This window comes from Seriola aureovittata, chromosome 15 (assembly GCF_021018895.1).
Source record: "Seriola aureovittata isolate HTS-2021-v1 ecotype China chromosome 15, ASM2101889v1, whole genome shotgun sequence".
In the NCBI taxonomy this organism is placed as follows: Eukaryota; Metazoa; Chordata; class Actinopteri; order Carangiformes; family Carangidae; genus Seriola; species Seriola aureovittata.
Window position 1 is genome coordinate 1778114 of NC_079378.1, and position 24558 is coordinate 1802671.

The 24558-nt window shown below is 44.6% G+C and overlaps 1 protein-coding gene across 1 annotated transcript in view; it reads right to left on the minus strand.

The window, feature by feature from the left end:
- LOC130182613 (polypeptide N-acetylgalactosaminyltransferase 10-like) overlaps nucleotides 1-24558 on the minus strand; it is a 74960-nt gene that overhangs the window by 40314 nt on the left and 10088 nt on the right. The window contains exons 2-4 of the mRNA XM_056397664.1: nucleotides 8739-8841; nucleotides 7524-7662; nucleotides 900-1066 (exon numbers count right to left, since the gene is read on the minus strand). Coding sequence (XP_056253639.1) covers nucleotides 900-1066; nucleotides 7524-7662; nucleotides 8739-8841 — 409 coding nt within the window. The remainder of the gene's footprint in view (nucleotides 1-899; nucleotides 1067-7523; nucleotides 7663-8738; nucleotides 8842-24558) is intronic.

The following is a 24558-nucleotide window of genomic DNA, read 5'->3' on the forward strand; positions in this document are numbered from 1 at the left end:
CTGGCTAATCCAAAAATGGGCAAAGAGGAGGGGCGTGTGTGGAGCTGAGACTTCATTTCATGTACATAAGCTCACCCACCTGTCACTCAAAGAGGCCACACCCTCAATCCTCCCTAACTTTAGACCTTAATAAAATGTAAAGAGGTGAGTTATATAAACACGTGTCATGAAGGAGGAAATTAGTTCTAGTGATCAAAACAGTTTTTGTACCAGGCTGTAAACATGTTTATTTCTGCTGTAAAGTTGGACATTTTAACATGGGAGTCTATGGGGACTGACTCACTGTTGGAGCCAGACTCTAGTGGTCGTTAGAGGAACTGCAGCTTCATGTTTCAGCCTCGGAGGTTTAGGCTTGGTACAAAGTTTAGCACGTTACAGCATATTAATTATATTGTGGGTCTTGCTTATCTTATGGTAAACTATCATAGACCATATTCATCCATCAGTGATCAATAACAAACCTTCATTAAATCACAGTTAGAAGCAGTGTGTGTGTGTGTGTTTCTCCCTCAGCCTGCATGTGATATACAAAAGCAAGAGTGGAGTGTGATGAGATCACATTTGGGCCTCTGCAGAAGCTAATGCTTTTGTTTCTAAACAGCTCATTATTTGTGCCGCAGTCACCGACAGTGGCAAACAAATGACTCAGAGGCTTGTGTGTGTGTGTGTGTGTGTGTGTGTGTGTGTGTGTGTGTGTGTGTGTGTGTGCATGTGTGAAAGAGCGATGGAGACGGAGGAAGAAAATGCCACAGACCACTTAAAGTCTCAATGATGACAAGCGAGCTCCACAGACTGCAGCTGTGCTCGTGGCGCAGGTGCGTTTTCAAGTCAGAGATGAGTATTTCTGTGTGAGTGTGTGTGTGTGTGTGTGTGTGTGTGTGTGTGTGTGTTCTCTGTACCTTTGTCACTGAAGTCGTCGACCAGGATGACCTCTGCGATGAGCTGTGGAGGAGAGCGGTTGAGGATGCTGTGAACGGTCCTCAGCAGCGACGACCAGCCCTCGTTATGGAACGGGATGATGATGCTGGTGTTGGGCAGCTTCTCTGAATACAGCTTCTGTTTACAGCTACACACACACACACACACACAAAGGAATGAGAGAGGGAAGCAGAGAGGACTTTAGCCATATTTACATTGTGGCTCGGGGGGGGGGGACTCCTATGATATTTGGTGAAGCTCTTCATGTCACCTCCCACATGTAGAATTTAACAGTGACTTCTCATATAGAACCACAATTCATCTCACAGGATACCTCTCACATAAACCATTTCCCAGCATGCCTCAGCTGTGCGTTAAAACTGATTACATACTATACATGGTAACAAGCTTATATGATAAACATTGCATGATTTAAGTGAGCATTTTAACATGACTAATGTCAGCATGTTAGCATTAACATGTTAGCATGTACATGAACTAACATACTGAACATTAGCATATCCTCAGTGTTAGCATGTACACGAACTAACATACTGATCATTAGCATATCCTCAGTGTTAGCATGTACACGAACATACTGAACATTAGCATGTTTATATCCTCAGTGTTAGCATGTAAACAAACTAACATACTGAACATTAGCATGTTTATATCCTCAGTGTTAGCATGTAAACATACTAACATACTGAACATTAGCATATCCTCAGTGTTAGCATGTAAACATACTAACATACTGAACATTAGCATGTTTATATCCTCAGTGTTAGCATGTACACAAACTAACATACTGAACATTAGCATATCCTCAGTGTTAGCATGCAAACATACTAAACACACTGCCTTGCATGAACTCTTCAAAAACAAACAAAAAAAAATGAATGTTTGCTAACAGCTACTATGACACAACGCTGAACAACGCGGCAGATTTTGAGTGTAACATTTAGCATTTAAGCTTTGCTAGCATGCTATGTTAACATTCAATAGCTGTTCATGTCTGTTACGTAGTGTAGTGTATTGGTGAGCTAATGTTTGTATCCATTCACATTCACCTGTGTATGGAGCAGGCAGCCAGTTCAGCCTTGACGTGGTTCACTGTGCTTTCAGTTAATATACGCTGTGTATAAGAGCTCGTTATTGGTCCGTTCAGGTCACAGATACAATGAATGTCTGACAGCAGCATTATCTATGAACACTTGTTGAAACGAACCACGGAAATGTGAACAAACCTCTGGCAGAACAGCTGCAAAAGCAACACCACATTATTATTATTATTATTATTATTATTATTAATGCTGCAGTACAAGTGGAGTTCCCTCCTAACACATGTACACTATAACTGTTGGCTGTAATAGAACCATATAGTTTTACAAAATGACTCACCATGTGTCTGTGATGAGGCTATCATCTAAAATTTTTAAATCTTAATTGACAACAGGGAAGAAAAGCTGCCGCCCTTTTCTTCATTGTGCTGCAGAGCTCTCGACCGGCCCAACCTGAACAATGTGTTGCTCTTTTAATCATAATGTAATGAAGCACACCACCTGCTGACTTGCCCTTCCATCCCTTTCTCTTTCTCTCTCCGAGACGTCAGGGGGGAATCTGCAGAGACAGTAATTATCTCTGAGTCTTTCAGGCCTGTCTGGCTGCCTGAAACTCACCCTCTCGCTCTCTCTCTCTCCCTCCCTCTCTGTCTCTCCATCACGTCGTTCAGTCAGTGAGTGTGAGTGAAATGAATGAGTGCACGCTGTTGGGAGGTCTGGGCCCGCTGAGGACTGATGTGGCACCTGGCTGTCGTGACAGCTGCCACTCTGCCGTCACTTTGACCAATCAAACAGACACCAGCTCCTCCATCCTCTGTGCACCACCCGCACCCCCATCTGACCCCTGGGTGAAACATTCGGGCGCTAATGATGGCGATGGCGGCCTGGAGGTCCAGCGCGGCCCCCGACGAGTAATTCCTGCGGTTCCGCAGAGACGATATCAACGATGGACCCGACGGCCCTTCAGTCGAGTCGGCCTTTGACACCCTCTCATTGATGGTCTGTGCATGACTGAGCCCAGAGCTGGTTTTCAATTCAAACCCATCGCAGCGGTCCTGATAAATGAGTTTCAAATGTTCCCTTAAAACAGAGTCTGTTTATCGAGGACGATCACTGAACACAAAGGCAACAGCTAAGACGACACAAACAACAAAGGCTTTGGATATATCGACTACTTATAATGGCAACGGCTGTACTGTACAGTTTTCTATATTGTTATTGACCTGCTTGTTTTAGCTCCAAAGAAAACAGTGTGACACTTTCAGCGTTTTCCAGAACGCTTTGTTGCTGCGATCAGGTTCACATCGCTGCTAAACAGTCGTGTGAGTGATGAAAAATGAAACGTGAACTGATTTCTTTCTAGTTATTCAAACCAAACAGCAGCTCCGCCTCTAACTTCACCGTGTCATTAGCAGCTTTGGCTAATTCTGAACCTTTATGAGTGGACATGTCTTACTTGGTGGTCGTGGACGGCTGTGCGAAGAGAAAGCGGGCGATAAAGTCTTCCAGAGAAAATAAGCAGGGGGCATGGAGATCAAGTCTTACATCTTATTCCCCCGCTGGCTCCACCTCAGAGTTCACAACACTTAACTCCGTTCCCTTGACAGCCATGAGAATTTCCTGTCAAGCATTAATTTGACGGAATACGCGGCATGTGTTTCTTGCACCACCGGCTGTTTTCCTTTATGAGCTCAGAAGATGCAGCAGATTTAGAAACAATGAGAGATAAATGAGAGAGAGGACGGACCGTGTCCCAAAGAGACCCGCTGCGAGAGAACACATTTAAAACGGTTTCCAACATGAAAGGGTCAGGAAGAGGCTTCTTGTCAGGTAGAGGGAAAGCGCTGAAGGCTGATCCGTGACGAATCGGGTCAGCAGGTCCCAAGCTGTTCAGCAGACGGTATTTATAGCGTTTCTGCCGTGTTTATTTTCAGTGTTTTGTTCTTTAATGAGTCAGAGCAGAGCTGGAAAAAAGCAGCAATCTGTAGTGTAGCTACAGGTCCGCATGGCTCATCACGTCTCTACAGCCTCTGTTCTTCTGCACACCTCCTCCGTACCTTCAGACGGCGCCTCGGTTCTTAACTCGCATGCTTTCGACACTCCACACAAATCTTTTGTAAAGTTCTATAATATAACTTCCACTTCTCCGTCTCTCTGACTCCGCCGGCGAATCCACGGAGCTCTTTTAGCTATCGGGGGAAATGTCGCCATCTGTAGGTCGCCCCGACAACTTGCGGAGCATTTGGAGCTGGACGCAAAAAATAGTAGCGGAGAGGAGAGCGGAGGTGGAGCGGAAGACAGAGAATAAGATATGTATCTAATATTTATACACCTTCAGTTTATGTTCAGAAATCTTCAGTTTGTTTTGTATTTTCTGCTTTGAGTGAAGCACATGTTCTGGGATAATCATAAAGTCAAAACATCAGACGGGTTTTTGCCTCTTTTTATGAGGCAGAAGTGAAAATTAGTCGTTGACAAAATGTGTTGTGGTTTCAGAACGATGGAGACAATTAGATTTCAAATCATGATGCAGACTCTGGATGATTTCTTTTTTTCCTGGGCAACATCATGATTTCCCCAAATACTGAAGCCTAGAAACGGCTTGAAAAACAGAAGCTGCTGAGGATGGGGAAAGAAAGATTTGCCCAGTGGAGCATGTCTCCTGATCACAGCCTTAAGTTTGGTCTAAGGACCGAGTGTTTACAAAGTCTGGCTCCGCCCCCCCGGTGAGCTGCAGCATGGGACATTACTTCATCATGCTCACCTCAGTACAACTTGGTATTTGCTATATTTTGTTAGCATGTTAGCACACTAATATTTAATGTGTTTCTCCTTCTCTCGTGGCTCTCTTCATCCTCATCCTCGTCCTGCAGCCTCATTCCCCTGGTGCTGCCGGGCCAGACAGGAAGTGGAATCCCTCCAGCTTTAGCTCCCAGGCGTCTCCACCAAGGGGTCTCCTCCCGTTGAATGTGCCCTCAAAAAAAAAAAAAACCTCCACAAGGAGACACCCAGGATCCCGATTATACACCTGAACCACCTCAGCTGACTCCTCTAAAACAAGTCTGAGCAGCGCCTGAGGCTGAGCACTAATTATAAGCACCTGTAGCTGCCGTCTAATTCCCCCGGTTTCAACCTAAAGCTCATGACAGGAGCTCAAGGTTGAAACTTAAATCAGCAGGTAAGTGGAGAGCTTTGCCTTCCGGCTCAGCTCCGTCCCCACAACGACTGAACCACCGCTGACGATTACAGCCGAGGCTGAAAGGAATTCACTTATTAGTTTTACAGGTTACACTCTTTTGAGCTTCCTGCTGAAATCTTCTTCAGGCCGAGAACATCAACGCTGGACGCGAGATATCTCACAGTCTGAGAGACAATCATGCTCCCAAGATGATGGATTTTAAAGACCCAATGGCTTTTCCTCATTCACCACAGATTAGCAGAATCATCCGAGCGTCGTCTGTTCAACCAGCAGCATCTGGGGGTCATTACAAGGACTCTCGGCTTCGTCTTATTTGGGGGACTTCTCTTTTGTTGCACTGGGACCAGTGTGGTAAAAAATTTCCACTTCCTCTATTCTCTCACTGGCAATCTTCTCACTGAGGAAACCCGCCCCCCCCCCCCTTTAAAAATAACCCTCATGCCACAGCAGTCAGAATAAAAGCCCCAGTGTAATACAGAACACATCTATCATCAGTTCTTCACACCTTGTGCACAGAGGGGGGTGGGGTGGGGGGTGGGGTGGGGTGGGGGGGTTGGCGGGGGACATCAATGACACTGATAATTGCTGTCAAGAACATGGTTTATAAATACGTAGGTGCTGTGTGGTGTGTAATCAGCTTCTGTCTGTGTAAAGCTACATCTCTCCTGTGAATAGACTGGGCAGGTTGATAACTGGAACATTTGTTCCAAACAGTGCTTGTTGTAATGAGTTGGGACAGATCCAGCATGGGAAAATAAAGGTGTAAACAACGCTCAAAATAGGGATTGGTGTTGGGTCCTATTGGCTACTGTCATCCCCGCACACGGGAGGGGTGGGGTAAGGTGGGTGAGGTCGAATCCAACTACTAAATATAGGCAAAGTGATTTTTTAAATGTCCCATCCAGTGTAAAGGTCTGTGTCCATGTGTAGTGTGATTATAAATCAGCTCTAGCTTCTATATTAATACTGTGAAAGTATCAAAGCCTCAGTCCACAGAGAAATGCACACAGCCTGTATTCAGAAACTGAGCCTTAAAACCAGCCGTCAGGACTTCTGGAACTTTGTGATGTCACAACAAAGCAGTCACCAAGCCCCGCCCACCTGGACCCCACCATCCACACCTTTACAGGTGTCTTTGAGTGTTTCACCTGAAATCTGCTATATTTTTATTTGATCACTCAGAAGACAGTCAGCCAATCAGAAGACAGGCTCAGAGCCTCCTCTTAAAACCACAAATATATCTTTTTATGGATCAACACTTCAAAATAAAACACAGGAAGTGTAAGATAAGGGACCTTTAATTTGGACCTTTTGTGGACCACGGACGATGGAACATCACAGAACTTTAAAGGTTCCTCTGAACATCTTTATCTTCAGAGTCATAACTGCACTATTACTACAATTATTAATTATGTTTCAACACTGGACTGCTTGTTAATGGAACGGTAAACCTGCTGTCAGCTGCATTTTCAAGAACCTTTGAAAAGTCTTGACACTCTAATTGCTTTATAATGACAACACATGTGACTATTATATAAATTTCATGAGGGGTGATAAATGATAAACTATAAATACTGCTTTTTGTTTTTTGCTTTATTGCATGTTTGGTCGGAGCAGCTCCAAGTCGACCATGTTGGTCATTTCTATGAACTGTGCAGCGATGACCCGACAGAAAACACTTTGTTTTAAAAATTCCCTGTAAAGTGACCTCTGACCTCGGGCAACCCTGCCATTTGCATGCTCATACTGACCAAGTAATCTTGGTCAGTATGAGTATTTTCTTTCGAACAGGAGGCAGGAATGGGGGCCACAGACGGCCAGAGAGTCTGCAGGTTTTCATTCCAACCAAAGACCGCAGCAGGTTATTTCCGAGACTGGCACTCCATCAACCAGAGAGGAGGAATGAATCACCTGCTGCAGTCTCTGCTCGGACTGAAAACCTGCTGACTCTCTGCCACAAGGGGCAGATGGTTGTTCCCAAAAAACAAAAACAAAAGCAAACAGGTTGAGTAGAGGACGACAGGGTGGCCAGCAGGTCTGACCTGGGAAATCTGTTTATAAGAGAAGACGTAGAGTCAAACGCTCGAGATGTTTCTGATGAGAGGTTTCACTAAAAGTGGACGCTGTCTTTAGAGTTGGACGTGACGTGGACTTGACTTCCTGACAGCTGAAACATTCAAGTCACAGCCAGGCAGTGCAAGTGTTTAATAAGAGGGCCGGCGCATTAGAATAATGTGTTTCACCTCCTGTGTTTAATTTGTAATGTTGATCCAATTGAAGATATGTTTATTCAGTGTAATCTCTCGCTCTCCCTCCTTAGACAAACACCGGCACACAGGACTCACTTCGGGTGGCGGATGTCCGGGACGGAGCGGTTGAGGGAGATCCGGTCGCTGACGTAGATGTTGAACCCGTTCTCCCTGTAGGCCTGGTCCACCCGGTCGGCGTCCGTCAGGGGGAACGGCTTCCCCTGTTCACCGTTACCTAACATCAAACACATTTCACTATGAGTCAAAGTCTCCACACCCTTTAAAACACCAGATAACTTCAACGCTTGAAGGCAAAAAGAGAGAAAAACAAGTTTCATTTTCTTTCCTTTGGAGAAAAATCAAGGTTTAAAAAAATCTTTTAAAGTATTAAAAGTAGTGGGAGAGTCCTCAGACCAGGACCGGGTGAGGAGGTTTGAGCTGTGACACTGGACACAGATCACAGACGAAATAAAAATCCCATCATGTACAAAACTTAAAGACCTTTTCCAGAGAATAGAAATGGAAAGTAGGAGCCAATTTCATCACCGACAAAAGACCATTCAAGTCCTAAAATACAGAAAACAGTGTAATAAAGTGATAGTTTAACTTTCTGCACCTTTGGATTCATATTCAAAACTTCCTGGATTCAAACTTCAGATTAATTTAACAACAAAAGCACTGAACTTTCACAATAAAAGACCAAGAACTAAAAATAGAAAGAAAGAAAGAAAAAAAAACCCTCCAACACCAAAATAACTTGTTTGTCTAAATAAAAGTAAGAAACCTGCTGATGAAACATGATGAAACACATTTAAACTCTAATGGCTGAACTGCTACGAACAGCTTCACATTATTCAGATTCATCAAACAGGAGAAACAGGGAGCCGCTGGACACGTCACCATTTACAGACACGTTTTATACGCAGAAATAAATAAAAGTGACGAGTGAAAGTCTGAAAGTAACCAACTCACTTCAGGGGTAAACTCCATTATAAATAATCTATTCAGTGTTTGTGTCGGGGCTGAGTTTGTGATGATTGCAGCTGATATAAAGTGTATTTGTGACGGCAGAGCTGCACAGATTTACACCACTGCTGCAGAGCAACAAGAGGGAACAGGATGGTGTGTGTGTGTGTGTGTGTGTGTGTGTGTGTGTGTGTTTGTGTGACTCTGGATATGTGCATATAAATGTATGATCTTCCTTCAGTGTGTGAGATCTGTGCACAACAGTGAACACTGTATGCATGATGAATACTTCCTGCGGTTCTCGTCTGTATGTGACGCAGGATTCACGAGGAGGTTTGGACCCACCGGATCGAGAGGCGTCTCTTTTGATCGCCTCATAGTCGTGCCAGTCTTTCCTCCGCACGCCATCACGTCCCAGCTGAGCGTCCTTCCCCATCCGGTTCACCCCCTGTAGACACAGACAAGCATGGTCATGAATGATCAGAGACGCCATATTTTCTTCCTCTTCTCCTGTGTTTTATTTTGAAATGTTGATCCATAAGAAGATATTTTTGTGGTTTTAAGAAACAAAAACCAAAAAGTTTTACATCTCATTAGCCGGATTGCTTTGAAAGCCCAATCAAATAGTATTTAGTATTTGTAGGATTTTAGTGTTGTTTATTATTGATCATTATTTGATCAATCTTTGAAATCGGCCTGGGAGTGAAGTTTAAATTACAAACTGAAAAACAGCAGGACGGATCTCGTCAGTCGGAGACGGTTCAGCCGCCACACGTGAGCGGCAGGAACCACGGAGACGGTCGGCTGTTTATTGTTAAAATATGCAACATTTGTTATTATCTATCTAAAGCGTGCACGATCACCGGTGTGCGCACGCCATTACACAACAGTGCAGAGCAACACATGATTGTTTCTTCTCTTCCACTCCTCCGTCAGCATCAGCGTCATCTCCAGAGCCTCAGCCTCTCACTCCCCAGCAGCGCTCTGGTGAGAGTCTATCCACACAAAGTGTACTCTTCTATTTCATGCTTGACGACCCTGTGAGGAGAATATCAATGCGCAGCCCCCTCCGAGGCCTTACGCACACAACCCACCGCGCCGCACACAACCCACCGCGCCGCACACAACCCACCGCGCCGCACACAACCCACCGCGCCGCACACAACCCACCGCGCCGCACACGCAGGCGGAGGGGACGCTGCGGCTCGGCATACAAAAGGCAGGAGCCGTTTTCTTCTTCTACTTAGTCATTCTGCGCACCCGGTGACTTCCAGTGACTCGGCGTCGTGAATTACAGGATCACAGCACAATGGAGAAATAATTAGCTTGATGGGAGGAGGCAATTAGTGAAACACTTTAAATACAAACGGCGCCACTGACTGCATAAAATACTGTGAATTATTAATCAGACCACTGGCTTAGAGGAACATGACACTGAATAACAAACTAGTGTACAGTATGTGCACACACAGATTTGGTTTGAGGACTCGAGGTGTGTATGTGTGTGTGTGTGTGTGTGTGTGTGTGTGTGTGTGTGAGACAGTCTTTTGGAAAGTATGTTACATTTCTGTGGGCATTATAACACTGTGGGGGACGTCTGGGAACAGCACGTCCCCCACAAGGTGAAGCATTTATTTTAGGGTGAAGCCTTGGTGTAACTTAAGATCAGAATTATAAAATGGCCAAAAAAAAAAAAAAAAAAAGAAAAAAGAAAATTGGCTGAAGAATTTATGAGATGCCGTTAATGTGACATTGAAAGACATTGGCACTGAACCATCTGTTGAGGAACTGGCTGATTTTAGCTGATTCTTACATTTTTAAAGAGCACACCTCGACACCACCGGCCGGGGACAATTTACAACACAGTTTGAATGGACACAATGAAAAGGGCTTAAATATTTAAAAATCAATCTGAATTTGATTACACTATAAATTCAAACTCTAACGACTTAATATAGTCATAACTTATCATAACTTATGATTCATATTTAGTTTAACATGATTTTTGCACGTCTGCTCTTACTTCCTCATGGAGAAATTCCTTTCCCACCATCACTAAGTCGACCGGTGAAAGAAGAGTCATATCATGACTCAGGAGTTTTTGAGATGCTTGTTGGGATTAAAATGGCGACTGGCAGACGCATCAGAACAGTTAGCGTAGTTATTTGTTTATGTAGCTTGTTAGCTTGTAGCTGTAACTTGTTTTGGTGACCGGTGAAAGAGCAGAGAGCATCAAGACAGCGTAGTTAGCATCTTTTATCTGTTCATTTTGTTTGTTAGCTTGTAACTGCCAATGGCTGACACAGAGTTAGCGGTTGTGCTAATGCTAACTGTGTCATTGGTTCACTGTGGTTCGAGGTGGAAACACTCGGTCACGACTCTTGAATCAAACTGGATTTTTCATGGTACGGGGTCTTTCAGTCGTTTCACATCTTCCCCCTGTTTAAGGACAATGTTCGGGGTTGAATCCTGTTTGAAATTCTCGGCCTCCTCCCCTGAAAGCTTTTATATTGCACCTCTATAACTCCTCCATGCGGTGCTCGACTGTCTGGGTCAACCTGACAAACAGAAAAACCTTGAACGCTGTGTGAGTGTTTAAGCCTGTTTGTGTGATGAATGTGTAACCTATTATTCCGCCGTCCAACTGGCCTCCGCCTCGACACACACAGACGCAGTGTAGGAGCCCGATATGAAAATCTATTCAGCTCCCCCGTCTTTCTCCTCTTCTTCCTCCCTTCTCTCTCCTTCACCTCCCGTATACCACTCTCTCTTTTCCCCTCTCTGTCACGGCGCCCTCAGTGTGTCGCACAAGGACCTGACAAGCAGCAAGAGTCCATCTGTGCAAATTCATACTAAAAAAGAAGCGAGATTGTGCCGCCCCATTTCCTCCTGATTAAAATTTCAGCGCACGTCGCCATGATATTCCTCTGGGGCTTTTCCTTGCTGCTCGACGAGACCTTGAAAAACAAGACAAGGAGAGAGGAAAAACTTTTCAGCTAATGTGTGCACATGTTCAGTTTTGTGGAAGCGGAACGTGGGCGGGTGCTGAAACGAGAGAAGGTAATTGAGACAGACAGTAAAAGAGGACGAGTACGAGAAAGACGGAACGATGCTGAGGAACAGATGGGGGACGCGAACACGTGTGTGCATAAAAAGATTCTGCAATGGAAAGCCTTTAATTCACAACACATTCTCCATTAATAACCACTTGACTTGACTTTCATAAGTGTTGGATATTCTCCGGCTGAGAGAATAAAAGCTGAAAAATCTACTCAACTAGGCACAAAAAACTCAAATTTTAACACTAGATAAAAAAAGTTAGAGGAATCAAACAAAAAGTCGTGGCAATCCAGGGTCACTAGGACACGCTGTCGAGAGACAGAAACTATCTGCACCAATCCGTTCAATAAATGTTGAGACACATGTCGACAGCTTCAAATGTGGCCTGCTGGTGGAACTACACGAAAAGTCCTGAGATTCAGCAAAGACATCAAGGACTCATCCTCTGGAGAGACACACACACACACACACACACACACACACACACACACACACACACACACACACACACACACACACACACACACACACACCAACGAAGCTGTAGGTGGTTTTAACACAGGACTGAACTCCTGCTAAATCTTTCAATAAAAACATGGAGAAAACAACAGAGAGGCATGATGCTTCCCTCACTGTGTGTTTTGGTCCAGCAATAACCTCAGTTTAATTTGCTCATTAAGCATTTTTTGATATTGCAAGATTTTCCCACTGATGTGTTTTTTTTATTTGTGGTTTGTTTTGTATATGTGTTCATGCTCGGACAGCAGCACTACTGAGCCTCCTCTGTTCTGATTGGCTGACTGACCTGTTGTTACTAGAGCTCCAGAGAGAAGCCTGAGAGAGGAGATGTAAAACTACACTGAGATGGTTTTTGGGTCTTAAAACCACAAATATATCTTCTTATGGATCAACACTTCAAATAAAACACAGAAGAAGAAGAAAATACAGAGTTTTAAATTAAATCTAATAAGAGGTGAGTGTTTCATTCTCAGAAGATGTTGTCTGGAGTATCATTTATGATAAGGATACACAAAATAAGTTCTGCTGAGATTGGTGGAATGTAAAAAGAAAATTGTTAGTCCACAATAAAACCTCACAGGGTAACTTTACATTTGTTTGATGATAGTGTAGTAAACATAATGTAGCTCCGTCTCAGCCGGCTCATAACAATCCACATTCACAGTCCACTCACACACACACACACACACACACACCGGCCCCGATGAGGCATTGAAACCGAGCTGAAAATAAGGCGGCAGCAAACACAGTCATCTGTTTCTCTGCTGTACGACACAGCAGAGAAACACCGCTCTGCTAATCACCGTCGTCAGAAAGCTCAGGCTCCACGCTGCCACGAACCCATTCCACTCTGGGCACTTTTCCGCTCTATTAATATTCAAGAAATAGCACAAACACAGTGATAGGACATTGGGGGAATGCCACCACAATCCACACAGGCTGCTGTGGCTCCAGCCAACATGTTCCAATTATCTCACAGACCCAAAAAAAAAAAGTCTCATTAGCGACACCCCAAAACAGAACTACGTCTTTAATTCTGCAGAGGGAACGACGTGACGACAGCCGGGAGGACAGGGACGGTGTCACCTGGCAGCTTGATCCCTCATTAAATTTAATGTAGCCTTTTAGTGGTCTATTTAACTGATGACAAAAGGCCACATGTCAGTCAGTGTTTGCACACGGATTCACAAAAGACAGACTGAGAGTGTCAGTTAACAAATGTGTGTTTGCATGAGACACAGACACATTCCTGTTTCCTGATCTACCTAAAACTCAGGAGCTGCCTCCTTCAAAAAAGAAAACGACACAGCCCACAAAGTCGTGGGCTTCACGGCGCTGCGGGCGACTACCGCTCAACCTGCACCTCCTCCTAAAAATCACAATTCTACGGAGCATTCAGCAGAGCTTTGCTGCAAGTTCCCACACTTAGCCTTACACAGCCTCACCTCTTCAACTCCGAAAATCTAATACTGCCAGATTTACTTTCCAGGGAGCTGCCCCTGAAATGGCCGACAAAGCTGTAAATACCTCGAATGAAGTCTGCATAAAGTACAAGTTGTCAAATATCAACTGACAACTAAAGCGCCTGCATGGTATTTATCTTAATGTGTGACTGTAACAGCCAATATCGCACGCACATTGACAAGGAGAGGCTCGGGCCATATTCAAATTTTAATGTCTTGAAATTTTAATATCAAAGCATCACGATGTACTATATTAGGAAAGTATTGTTGCTATCGGTACCTAGTGTACCATACGAGCTGATGTAAAGCAGTGGCTTTACTGAGTGTTTTCCCTGGCCATGGTATGATGTAATGCAACCACCTGATAATTAAAAGTCGAATGTCATCAAATACTCAAGGTTTAAAGCAGAAACAGACTCTGTTTTCTACATTTGGGCAAAAGAAAGCCACATTTCTGAGTTTGATGCCGCCGCCGAGTCGTTACGACACGTTCAGCCTTGAAATGTGGGCGACACCTCAACTGGGATGGTTATGGAAGGCTTGGAAAATCGCAGACAGCCATTGGTCCATCAGTTTTCCTCCTGGTGACCTCGATGGGGGGATTTTGCGGATTATGGCGAGCCTCTCTGAAACGCTGGCTGCCTAACCTCATTTCCATGCTGCTGTGGTCTCCTGCTAATCTGCCCAACAGCAGATTATGTTTGCTATTCGGTCAGATAGCGTGGGATTGGTGCTGCTGCTGTGGGTTTAGGCTCCAAGCAGCTGTTGTGGGACATTATGCAGCACCAACAGGCCAGAGGGACACGGAAGAGACGTTCCTTGATTCGTTGATTTGTTTCTCCCCCGTCTCCATCCCCTCACTGTTATCTCTTTGCCATCCTACTGTCTACTGATGTCTTTATTCATGGAAGCCTTGTTATCAAAGTTTTGATTTTATATTTACATGCCCCCCTCCCTGGGTGACATCATATGAAATTATGAAATTATGCATTTCTACGCTGACGACACGCAACTCTATCATCCAATTAAACCTGATGACAAAACCAGCCCACAAACCCTGCATGACTGCTTTGGAGACATTAAATAAAAAGGTGAATGTGCCAACTTTCTTCAGCTCAATGACACCAAACCTGAGGTCATTCTCATTGCCCCTGCCCAGGTCAGGGCTGAGATTGATACCGACCTCACTTTTAACGCTTTGACACCTTCTTATATCTCAGAACTGCTCTCCCTTTACGACCAAACACGCTGCCTGAGATCCTTGAGCACGACTCTGTTATCTGTCCCAAAGTCTGAGCTAAAAACTAAAGGTGACTGTGCATTTGATCATCAAAGCCCCCAGACTGAGGCGTGTCCTGCCCGTGGAGATCAGGTGTGCTGAATTATTGCCCCAGTTTAAAACACTACTCAAAACATACTTGTATAAAGCAGCTTTTTAATTCTTGATTTCAATGCTTTTATCTTTGGTTTTTGCTTTTAGTTTTATTTTCTTGTCTGGTTTATTGATTTCATAGTTTAAACATGTGTATTTGTTATTCTCTCTGTTCTACTTGCCTTCCTAATAGACACTTTGACTCTCTTTTCTGTCTCTTTTATTGCTTTGTTCTGTTTTTATGTATGCACAGCACTTTGTAACTCTGTTTTCAAAAGTGCTATAATTATTATCATCATTATTTGGCTTGCCTGAATAGGACGACAAACAAAAACACTGTCCTTGGCTTTTCTTTGGGATGTGTTCAGGCTCTGCCGTGCTGAGTTCACAGTGCCACCTACAGCAGAAGTCAACAGCAAATAGCAGCAGGCTGCCTGGATGTTTTCAGAGTGGTATTTCATTTTTAGAGGCACAGGTAATATTGTCACACATGAATGATTACTTTTAAAAGGTGCCGGTGAAAGAAAGGAGAGAAATCAGGGCTCTGGAGCCAAGTACAAGAGATATCTTTCTCTTTCTTTCATTTATTAATTCATTTTATCGCCTGCGGCCTGACACCTTCAGCATTTAGGCGTAAATGAAGCCCTGAGGTGTGGATGCCTGTATCACACACTTGTGGCATCGGTTGTTTTCTATCCTGTAGCTTTCATTGAGTTGTTCTGTTGTGGAGCGACAACATGTGCATATTACTTCTCTTCATTTTCTACTGTAGTCTTTTGTAAACCCAGAGTTGATGTAGGTTGTAGTTTAGCACCCACAGTCCTTATCTGAAGTTCCTCTGAGTCTTCAGCAGTCTGGAGTTTATCAAATCAAATCTCTGTACAAAGTTTCCTCTTTGTGTTTCCGTCCAGACTGTAACTCAAAGACGAGGTCATTTTTATAGATATTCTGACACCATTTTCCTTCCGAAACATGGATTTGATTGATCTGACATCATCTTGTTAACAAAACAAAATAACTACTAATCCTGTTTGGATGCGATACGATTGGTATCATTGTATTGTTGTATATCACACAAACTGTACACGTTGCCATAGGAATCAGTCCTTCGCCGCTCGAAAACAATAGACGACAGTGGCTGCACAACACAACTTCCTATGCAGGCTAATGTTTTAGAGCAGTGAAGAAAAACTGATTTCCGGGTTTTATCCGGGTGTGAAACTACAAAACTTATTACGTGGTATCCGATCAGTGCACAGACTTGCGTAGTCGCCGATACCTGATCCGGTATTTTAGGCAGAATCTGAGACATTTCCGATACTAGTATCAGTATCGGAACAATTGTGGAAAATTTGGTAATCACTCGATTTCTCCAAGTCAGACTACTGTATCCTCATATTAGCTTTGGTTAAACCTTGGAATATATTTTCGCACAGAAAGAGGACCGGGAATTTTGTCAACCGTTACTTAAATGCATCAGAAACACTGATCTATTGATTGACGATGCTGGACGGAGATTTATCAGATTCATGTTTTCACCCATCCCAGCTTTTTCTATTGCAACAATTAATGCTTGTGCACACTCTTAAATGGTTGTACACAAGGCAAATGCAGTGTTGAGGCTTGAGTTTTACCAGTCGATGTTCAATACTGTCCTGAGAACAACGCCGGTTGGTTGGTTTCATGAAGAAGTTTCTGTTTTTGAAAAGAAGCCCATTAGACACTTGGCTGCAGATGCCTGAATTTTCAGAGAGCACTGCATTGAAGTAGAGGAAGGGTTGGCGTTACTAGTAGAGCAGTAAGATAAGAACAGAACGTCCCATTCATTCTCTGAGGAGGACGGATCAGTCCACCTTGGGTCAATACTTCCCCTTTTCTGTTTCCTCTCCTCCTGCTGACAGTCGACAGGAGTTCGGAGCGAGGAGACGAATCTTTTTCTGTTCTTTTTTTTTCTCCTCCACTTCCTGCTCTGTCAGATCACAGACAGATCTACCTCAACCCCCAAAGACACAATTACCTCTCCTGTTCTACCTCACCCTCTGCTCCTCCTCCTCCACCTCTTCCGCTCCTCAGCCACTTCATAGACAAGTCAATTTGACCCGGCTGTCCTGGCTCATCACACACAAACACGGGCTACCAGCGCTCGCTCTCTATAAATAGTCCACTGTACCACTGTGCCCACCGCCAACCTACACCTCCATCAGTCACAGCTCCAACTGTAAGACTGAAGGTGAATCACATCATCTCTTGCAAAGTGGTTTGCCAGGAAATGGTGTTGTAGTTTTGCAAAACGCTTCACGGCAGTGCGATGTATAATTCACCGAAGTTTAGACTTTGCTCTGATGTTGTCATCATTTGCTTTCAGATAAATATCCTCCTGAAGGTGTGATGATTCAGGCGGGGGAGTTCCAGAGGGAATACACAGAAAAACAACACGAGCAGCAAAATCTCGGGCAAAAGGGCAAAAGGAAACAAAAAAAACTTCCTATAGACACTAAGAAAACAGCTACAGGCAGCAGCTGCATTGTTGAACTCATTCTGTTGTTTGCTCTTGTGTTTCTCTTAATCCCTGGAGAAATACCGAGTTAGAGAAAAAGGAAGTTGGGAGTTTTGACTGTCAGCCTCTCCCAAATCTCCCCCTCCCCTGGGCTCCAGCTGCACTGCTCTTCTTCGCTGCTGAAGTCGCGGATCTTCCTGGGCGGAGATGGAGGCAGCGAGACCTCCCAGGAAGAAGGAGCCCAGCAGGGTCGCCGCACAGCCTCTCATCTCCCAACAGGAGTCATTATCCACGGCTCTGCTGCGACCAGAGATACCAGCCAGAGGACTGGACAAAGGCCATGACAGATGGCTGCTTCTCTGCCTTCTGAGGCGCAGAGCCGCGCTCTTCTTGGACGCACACAGACGTACAGACAATTTTCAGACTTTCATGTCGTGTGAACAGTTTCACCCCTTGCAGGATGTTTATTCTGTTGAAAAAAAAACATTGAGTCAGTGTTTATATCAGCCGCCATCAATGCCAACAACAAGCTGTCGCCAAACCTACACCAATCTGCCGCCAAACAAAAGGCGAACGCTCTATTAAATGTTGTTGCAGGATTTATGAGACTTTATTCGGCAGCGTGACATTTATTTAAATCTAATTCCTCACCACAGATTCTTAGAGCATCAAACAAACAACTAGGAAAAAGCTGTGCGCCTCTCAAAAGAGGAGAAACAATGATCTTCGACATCCTTTCGTCTAGAGACTTCAGAGTTTCAGTTTTGGTGAATTTCGTACAACAGCACCAAAACTGAAAGTGGGACAGATGTGTGTGACGGAGCATATGTTAACCTGCTGGAGGCAACTCAGCCAACATTATGCAAAAGAGATTACTCCATGCCATTTAAGTTAAAAATTGAATTTTAACTGGAGACACAGTGTGATGGATGTGGAAGGGGCTTTAGTGGTAATTTACAGCTGTGTTGCCTCTGCCATGATCACAGCCTCCGCTGGCTCCCGTCCAAACCCATCTGAGCAAAGTGCTGTTCAAATAAGCTCCTTATCATGTCTGAGGGAGAGGAAGCTGGGAAATACTGCACAGTGGCCATTAAATGCTGAGCAGTAAGGCTGCCTGCTCGAGGAGCCGCCTCCTGTCCCGTCCGAGCCAGACACGAAACCTCTCCGGTCGCCCCGCGGTCCTTGGATTGAATGCAGGACAGAGGACTGTCCTTCAGGTCTACGAGCGCAGGGTCAAGGTGCAGTGATAGAAACAATCTGCCCCACTGTAGCATCCTTGGGTTGAGGCTATTAATTCTTCCAGGGACATTGTTTTGTAACACTACAAGTTGCTCCTCTTGTAAGAAAGTCAAGAGTCAAATGTCTCCACCAGGTTAAATTTAAAGCTTCATGTTTTCTTCTTCTTCTGTGTTTTATTTGAAGTGCTGATCCATAAGAAGATATAAAAACCATCTCAGTGTAGTTTTACATCTCCTCTCTCAGGCTTCTCTCTGGAGCTCTAGTAACAACAGGTCTGTGAGCCAATCAGAAGAGAGGAGGCTCTGATCCTCTTTTCTGATTGGATGACTGTTTTCTGAATGATCCAATAAAAATATAGCAGATTTCAGGTAAAAACACTCAGAGAAACCAAATCCTGCAAGATGTGGGTCCAGGTGGGCGGGGCTTGGTGACTGCTTCATTGTGACATCACAAAGATCAGGAAGTCCTGACAGCTGGTTTTAATTGATTGATTGATGAAATTCAATACTGTATGAAACTTTAGGAAACTTGACTTATTTAAGGGTTGAGATACATTAATGTTAAAGCTCAAATCTTTACAGTTTCATTCAAGGACACCCAGGAACCAGAGATTTGAGAGTCAGTTACCAAAGATCACCAAACTCATGCGCTACCTTGTGAAAAGAAAAGTAAGTCAGGGGAGGATAACTGGACCTTTTCATTTTTTCGTTCAGCTCCTCCGTGCAGCATCCTACATGTTCAAAGAGGAAAAATTCATGTGGGAAGAAAGGATAAAACAACATGAAGAGCTGAAGTGATTCGTCAACGAAACAATCACCAACTTCTGATAATCTATTAATGTCTTTTAATTGTTAAAATTGTCAAAACTTTCATTTTTGTAGCTTTTCTGACGTCACTGGGCATTTTTGACTGATTGCCCATCAGTTCAGGAAATGATTTCCCTTGCAGCTCTGGGTCCATATCTCTCTATGTGAGGTCTCTGTGGGATTGAAAGCACTTTGGCTGGTCAATCTTTCTGTCATTACCCAAACACTATTTTCCCAGGTACCGCCATGAATTGCTCGGCGTTTTAGCCACTAAAGCAGCCTGCCATGTGTGTTTACTCCCCCCTCCCTCACCCCTCCCCCCGGCTTCCTCTCGGTGAGCAGAACTCAGAGCTTCATCTCTTCACGTTGCTGCTGGGTTTGGCTGAGCTCAGCACGGGAGGCCGGGTGCCACAGAGGGGGACGGAGGACAGATGTGGCTTACATAATGATCTGCAAATCAGTTATCTCGGCGGCCCTAATCCTCGCTCGCTTCCCCTCCATACATCTCCCTATGGCTGGCTCGTCCTGCTGTGCCAAGCTTTGCTGTGCCATGCCAAGCCAGAGGAGCCCAAGGCGCGTTGCTCCTTCCCACCACTGGTTAGCATGAGAGAATCAATGGGCTCAGCGGGGAGAGCTTTTACAGCTCCACTGGAGGGCAATTATCAACATTTGTCAGTGAGGGGACAATCAGGCCACGGGATGATAGCTTGGGGTTCAAAAGACAACAGTCCAATATGAGATAGTAATGTGAAACAAAGTGGGCAGAGCCAGTGCTTTGAGAACTGTTAGACAGATCCCCATTCAGTGGCTGCTTCATAATGGAATAACATGTTGTAAATCTATCAACTTGTTTCAGGCCGCTGCTTCGTATCAATGCCGGCTACAGAGACTAATGCACCGACGTGCACCAGTTCACCTCCGCAGTGAAAGAGCTCATAATAGAGGCAGAAATGACTCATCAGATTCAAGATTAAGATACCAAAAAAAGAAAAAAAAAAAAAGAGGCCACGTCTATTAAAAGGTCCATTCATATTTTCTCTTTGAGCTCCCCTGGTATCTGGCCCTGATTCGGTTTGATTGACTCAGGTTTTGAGACGTCCGGAAGGGGAGTTTTGTTTGTGGTGCTCAAAAGGTGGAACGATTACCTTGGAAGGCTCAATAATTAATCAATAATAAATGACTCTGCTTACACTGGATAATCCAAAGACAGCGCTGTGGACTGTGGTCGCCTCTCACCATCTTCATACTCTCTGCTCTTTCACCTGTCCACCTGGAGCCAGCAGGTGGTGGGCGGGGCTCAAGGCCTTATCCAGAACTTATCGACCAGGAAGTGAGAGGAGAGGAGGGTTTCATGTAGGAAAACACTGTTGAGTAACTTTGCATACTTTACATCACATCCGCAGGGGAACTGTAACTTTTTCCTGATGATCCTGCGCCATCGACTCGGAAACATTTCATTTGTCCAGAACAGAGCGTGCTCGCCCTCATGAGAACAGTGTGATACAGAAGCTCAACAGCTCCAAAAAGAAGCAATTGATAAAAGTGTGTGCACAACCTCAAAAACCACAGAGAGCTTTTCTCCGCCTTCTCAAACATCCACCGGACCCGCAGGCAGTGCAAAGGTCTGAAAACACTCAATGACCCTCTTTGACCTCCTTCCCGCAGGGAAGAAAAACTTGATATGAAAGGGCTTCTTTCACTGCATTGAAATCCAATCTTTTCTTTTTCTTTGACTATTTTAGGAGTTTGAACTCTTGCCAGTGCCATTAGGAACTTGTTGACATTTTCAGTCTGGTTGAATTCTATAACATGTCAGAAGTTATTTTTCCCAAAGCACAACGTGCTCGTGCTTTGGGAATGCTTAAGGTTGACATCTACCGTTTCTATTTACATTAGTTTTTAGCTTCTTTATGAAGATACCTGCTGCACCAGTTAAAGAGGCTTTGTGTCAGTCTTCTCTGCTGCCTGACGTGGTTTCTTGCAGGTGGGTGGTGGCGCCGTGAGGAGAGCTACACTTTCAGGGCATCAGAAAGAGACAAGACTAGCTAGCCGTTAAAATAACTTCCTCTTACTTTCACAAGCTGCTGGTGCAACAGGAACAACAGTTGAAGATACTCAAACACTTTGATGCAGAGGAAGAAAAAGAAGCGAACAACATGCTAATATGCTACTGTCGAAGCTAAACGCTGTCACTACATCCCAGACACACATTTTTCTCAGCCTGTTTAAAAAGGTCTGTTCGTGTCCGTCCTGCAAACAACAAAAGGAGCAGCTCATTAACATCACAGACAAACTATTTCAATAACACCAAGAGCAACAGGACGGTAGCTGTGCAGCTGTGTTACTGGGGACATTAACCTGGACCGGTACTAACATTGCATCAGCCTCCACCTCAGCCTTTTCCCTGAGCTTGGAAAAACTCCCAGCATTTAAAGCTTATTTCATTCAGCTGCTCCTCACCCACACAGCTCGTCTCTCCACACATGGTTTTACATCTCCAATCAGCACCAATGAAATATTTTACAAGACGAGGGGAAAAAAAGAAAGAAAAAAAGGAAATTTCCCGACTTTGATCCAGGATGAAGACAGGTTGTGGGGGGATGGTGTGTGTGTGTGTGTGTGTGTGTGTGTGTGTGTGTGTGTGTTTGTTTGTAATGATCAAAGCATCATAAATGCTAACGGTGACATCACCTGCTGCTGCTGCAAGTAGCTCAGTGAGAAATGCCACGGTCTAGCAGAGCAAAAAATGCAGCAATTTCTTCCGGAGACAGCGCGTCAATCTTCAAACAGCTGTTCAGAAGTGCTGCAGTGTGATTTCTGAAAACTGCTTTAAGACCAGAAAAACGGGACCGACTGCCTCGGTTCGAACCCCTCCCCCTCCGAAAAGTCTGCACTAAAGGAAACATCTAGTGCGCCGCGATCTGTCGGGACGAGGCACGTCGCGCTTCACAGGGGAGGCGGGGCGGCAGTGGGGCTGACGGTGAGAGAAGAAAAGGTTTCATTGTGGAAAGTTGGTGGTTTGAATCACGACGGCGGCAGCGTGGGTGAGGGGAGCTGAACACCAACAGAGCCGACCTCTGCCACCACAGTGCACGGCACCTGCTGCAGATCTCAGCTGTTCATCAGCAGGTCTTTTGTGTTTTCTCAGCTGCTGTTGACAGCAGATGGAGAAATCAATGTTTTATAATAACTGCTTCATTAATGCTTTTATTGCCTCCGATCCTTCTTAACCTCAAATTCATTCAATAACTGTAATATTTTAATAAGGACAACTTTCTGAAAGACTCGCTGCTCGGCTGCGTTTCAGGACATTAACTCATTTCCTTCATTGATTGACCTGGACGGGGGTCCGGCACAACTTCACCTCTTCTGCAAATCTGTGTTTCCACGCATCATTGTTCTCCCTCAAGAACAGCTCTGCCAGCTAATTAAAATGATATAGCAAAAGATTTGAAAATAATTGACCGTGACAATCAATTCTTCCTCCGTATTGATTTAAGTCCTAATAGTTGAGTTGTTGTAGAAAACTCCTAAGGGCCAGTATTACATGAGGGAACTAGAATCACCGCCTCGTGGTTGTATCCCTCCGCCAACCAGCCAAGCTGCAGGGACTACGGCCACACACACCCCCAGAACATTATGATGTCACAGTGAAGTTGACCTTTGACCTTGAAAATAAAATGTCGTCACTTACAATTATGTCATAATTAGTGTGTCAATTCTTGAGAAGATTAGAAGAAATCCCCTCGAGGTGATCAACATTCAAACATCATTTCCTGTTGAACATCTGGGAAACTGCCCTATGTCCCACCGGTAGGGAAAGTAAAAAAAATCCTTGGATCCGCCCCTTTAAACAGATTGGTGCCAAGATGTAATGGCCTATACCAATCACAAGGTTCTGGATCCTGGAGCTCGTTCTGTCAGACTTCAGGAACTGTGATTAGTTATTGTCTTTGCATTGCTTTGGAGAGTTTTGTGCTGAATTAGTTGAAACACAATGTCCTCGTCATCACTCCCCTCTGCTGCTGCCACAGCTGTACTTTCTCTCTCTGCTGAGACCATTTCAGGTTTTATAAGAAACAATAAAGACAGTGTTTTAATAAGCTCAATAAAAAGGTTTATATGAGCCAGGTAACGATGTTTCTCCAGCGGGAGAAGCAGGATTCCTCGTTTCGTTTCTGACACCAGTTCAGAGAAGAACCACATTTCTGATGAGCGTGTGAACACACCGCAGCTCTGGCAGGTGCTGCTCGGTTTGTTAGTGGACACGGCTGAGCGAGGAGAACATACAGTAGCAGCCTCAGGTTAACTGGCTCATCTGCTCGGACGCTCCAAACCCTTCCTGCTTTTCCCATGATGCTCGGCTGCTTTAACTGCCGCGTCTGTGAAAAGCCTGCGGTCCGCCTTATCACGATGATCTTTAAAGCTATGCAGCCAGCAGAGAAAAATACTACTTTGTCTTTTGAACACACACACACACACACACACACACACACACACACACACACACACACACACACTTTTTTTTATCTCATATGCACAAAGCCCAGAGCAGACTGCCTTTAAATGCCACGGTCTCCGAGTACCAGCTACAAAAAAAGAGAAAACACACTTCAGGCATCAAAGTGTTCTGCTGGAAGAAGAAGAAAATAAATTATCTCTCTGCTGCATTTCCTTTAATAAATACAAACTCATCACAGGTCAGGTGTTGTGGTCAAGTACACATTTTCTTCCAGCAGCAGTAAAAAGAAAAATCAAACACATTCTCGCAGCCAACATTAAGATCCCTGAACACAACAGAGACGATGTGAGGGGAGGAGGAGCTCGAGTTTACACAGGACTCTGGCTAATGAGTAACAGTAATGATAACAGCAGGTGACTTTTAATTTGTGCTTCGTCAAGGTTACCAGCAGCTGATAATGAGGAGAGCAAGGGTCAGAACCGGGGTCCAGGCGGTTGGACCTCACTATCACAGAGAAACAGGACTCTACTGAACTTCTACTGATTCACTTCTGTAGCCAACCTGGAACAGATGTGGACGCCTCGCTGCCGAGGGTACAGATGTGGGGCTGCCCTTATAGACCTCGCGGCGGAGACCCCATCGATCCCCGGCTCCTCCAAACTGCCCCCGATGAATGTGACGCACTGTAAAGCTGTTTGAGTCTCTAAGATTAGAGAAGTCCTGTCTAAGTGCAGTCCATTTACAGTC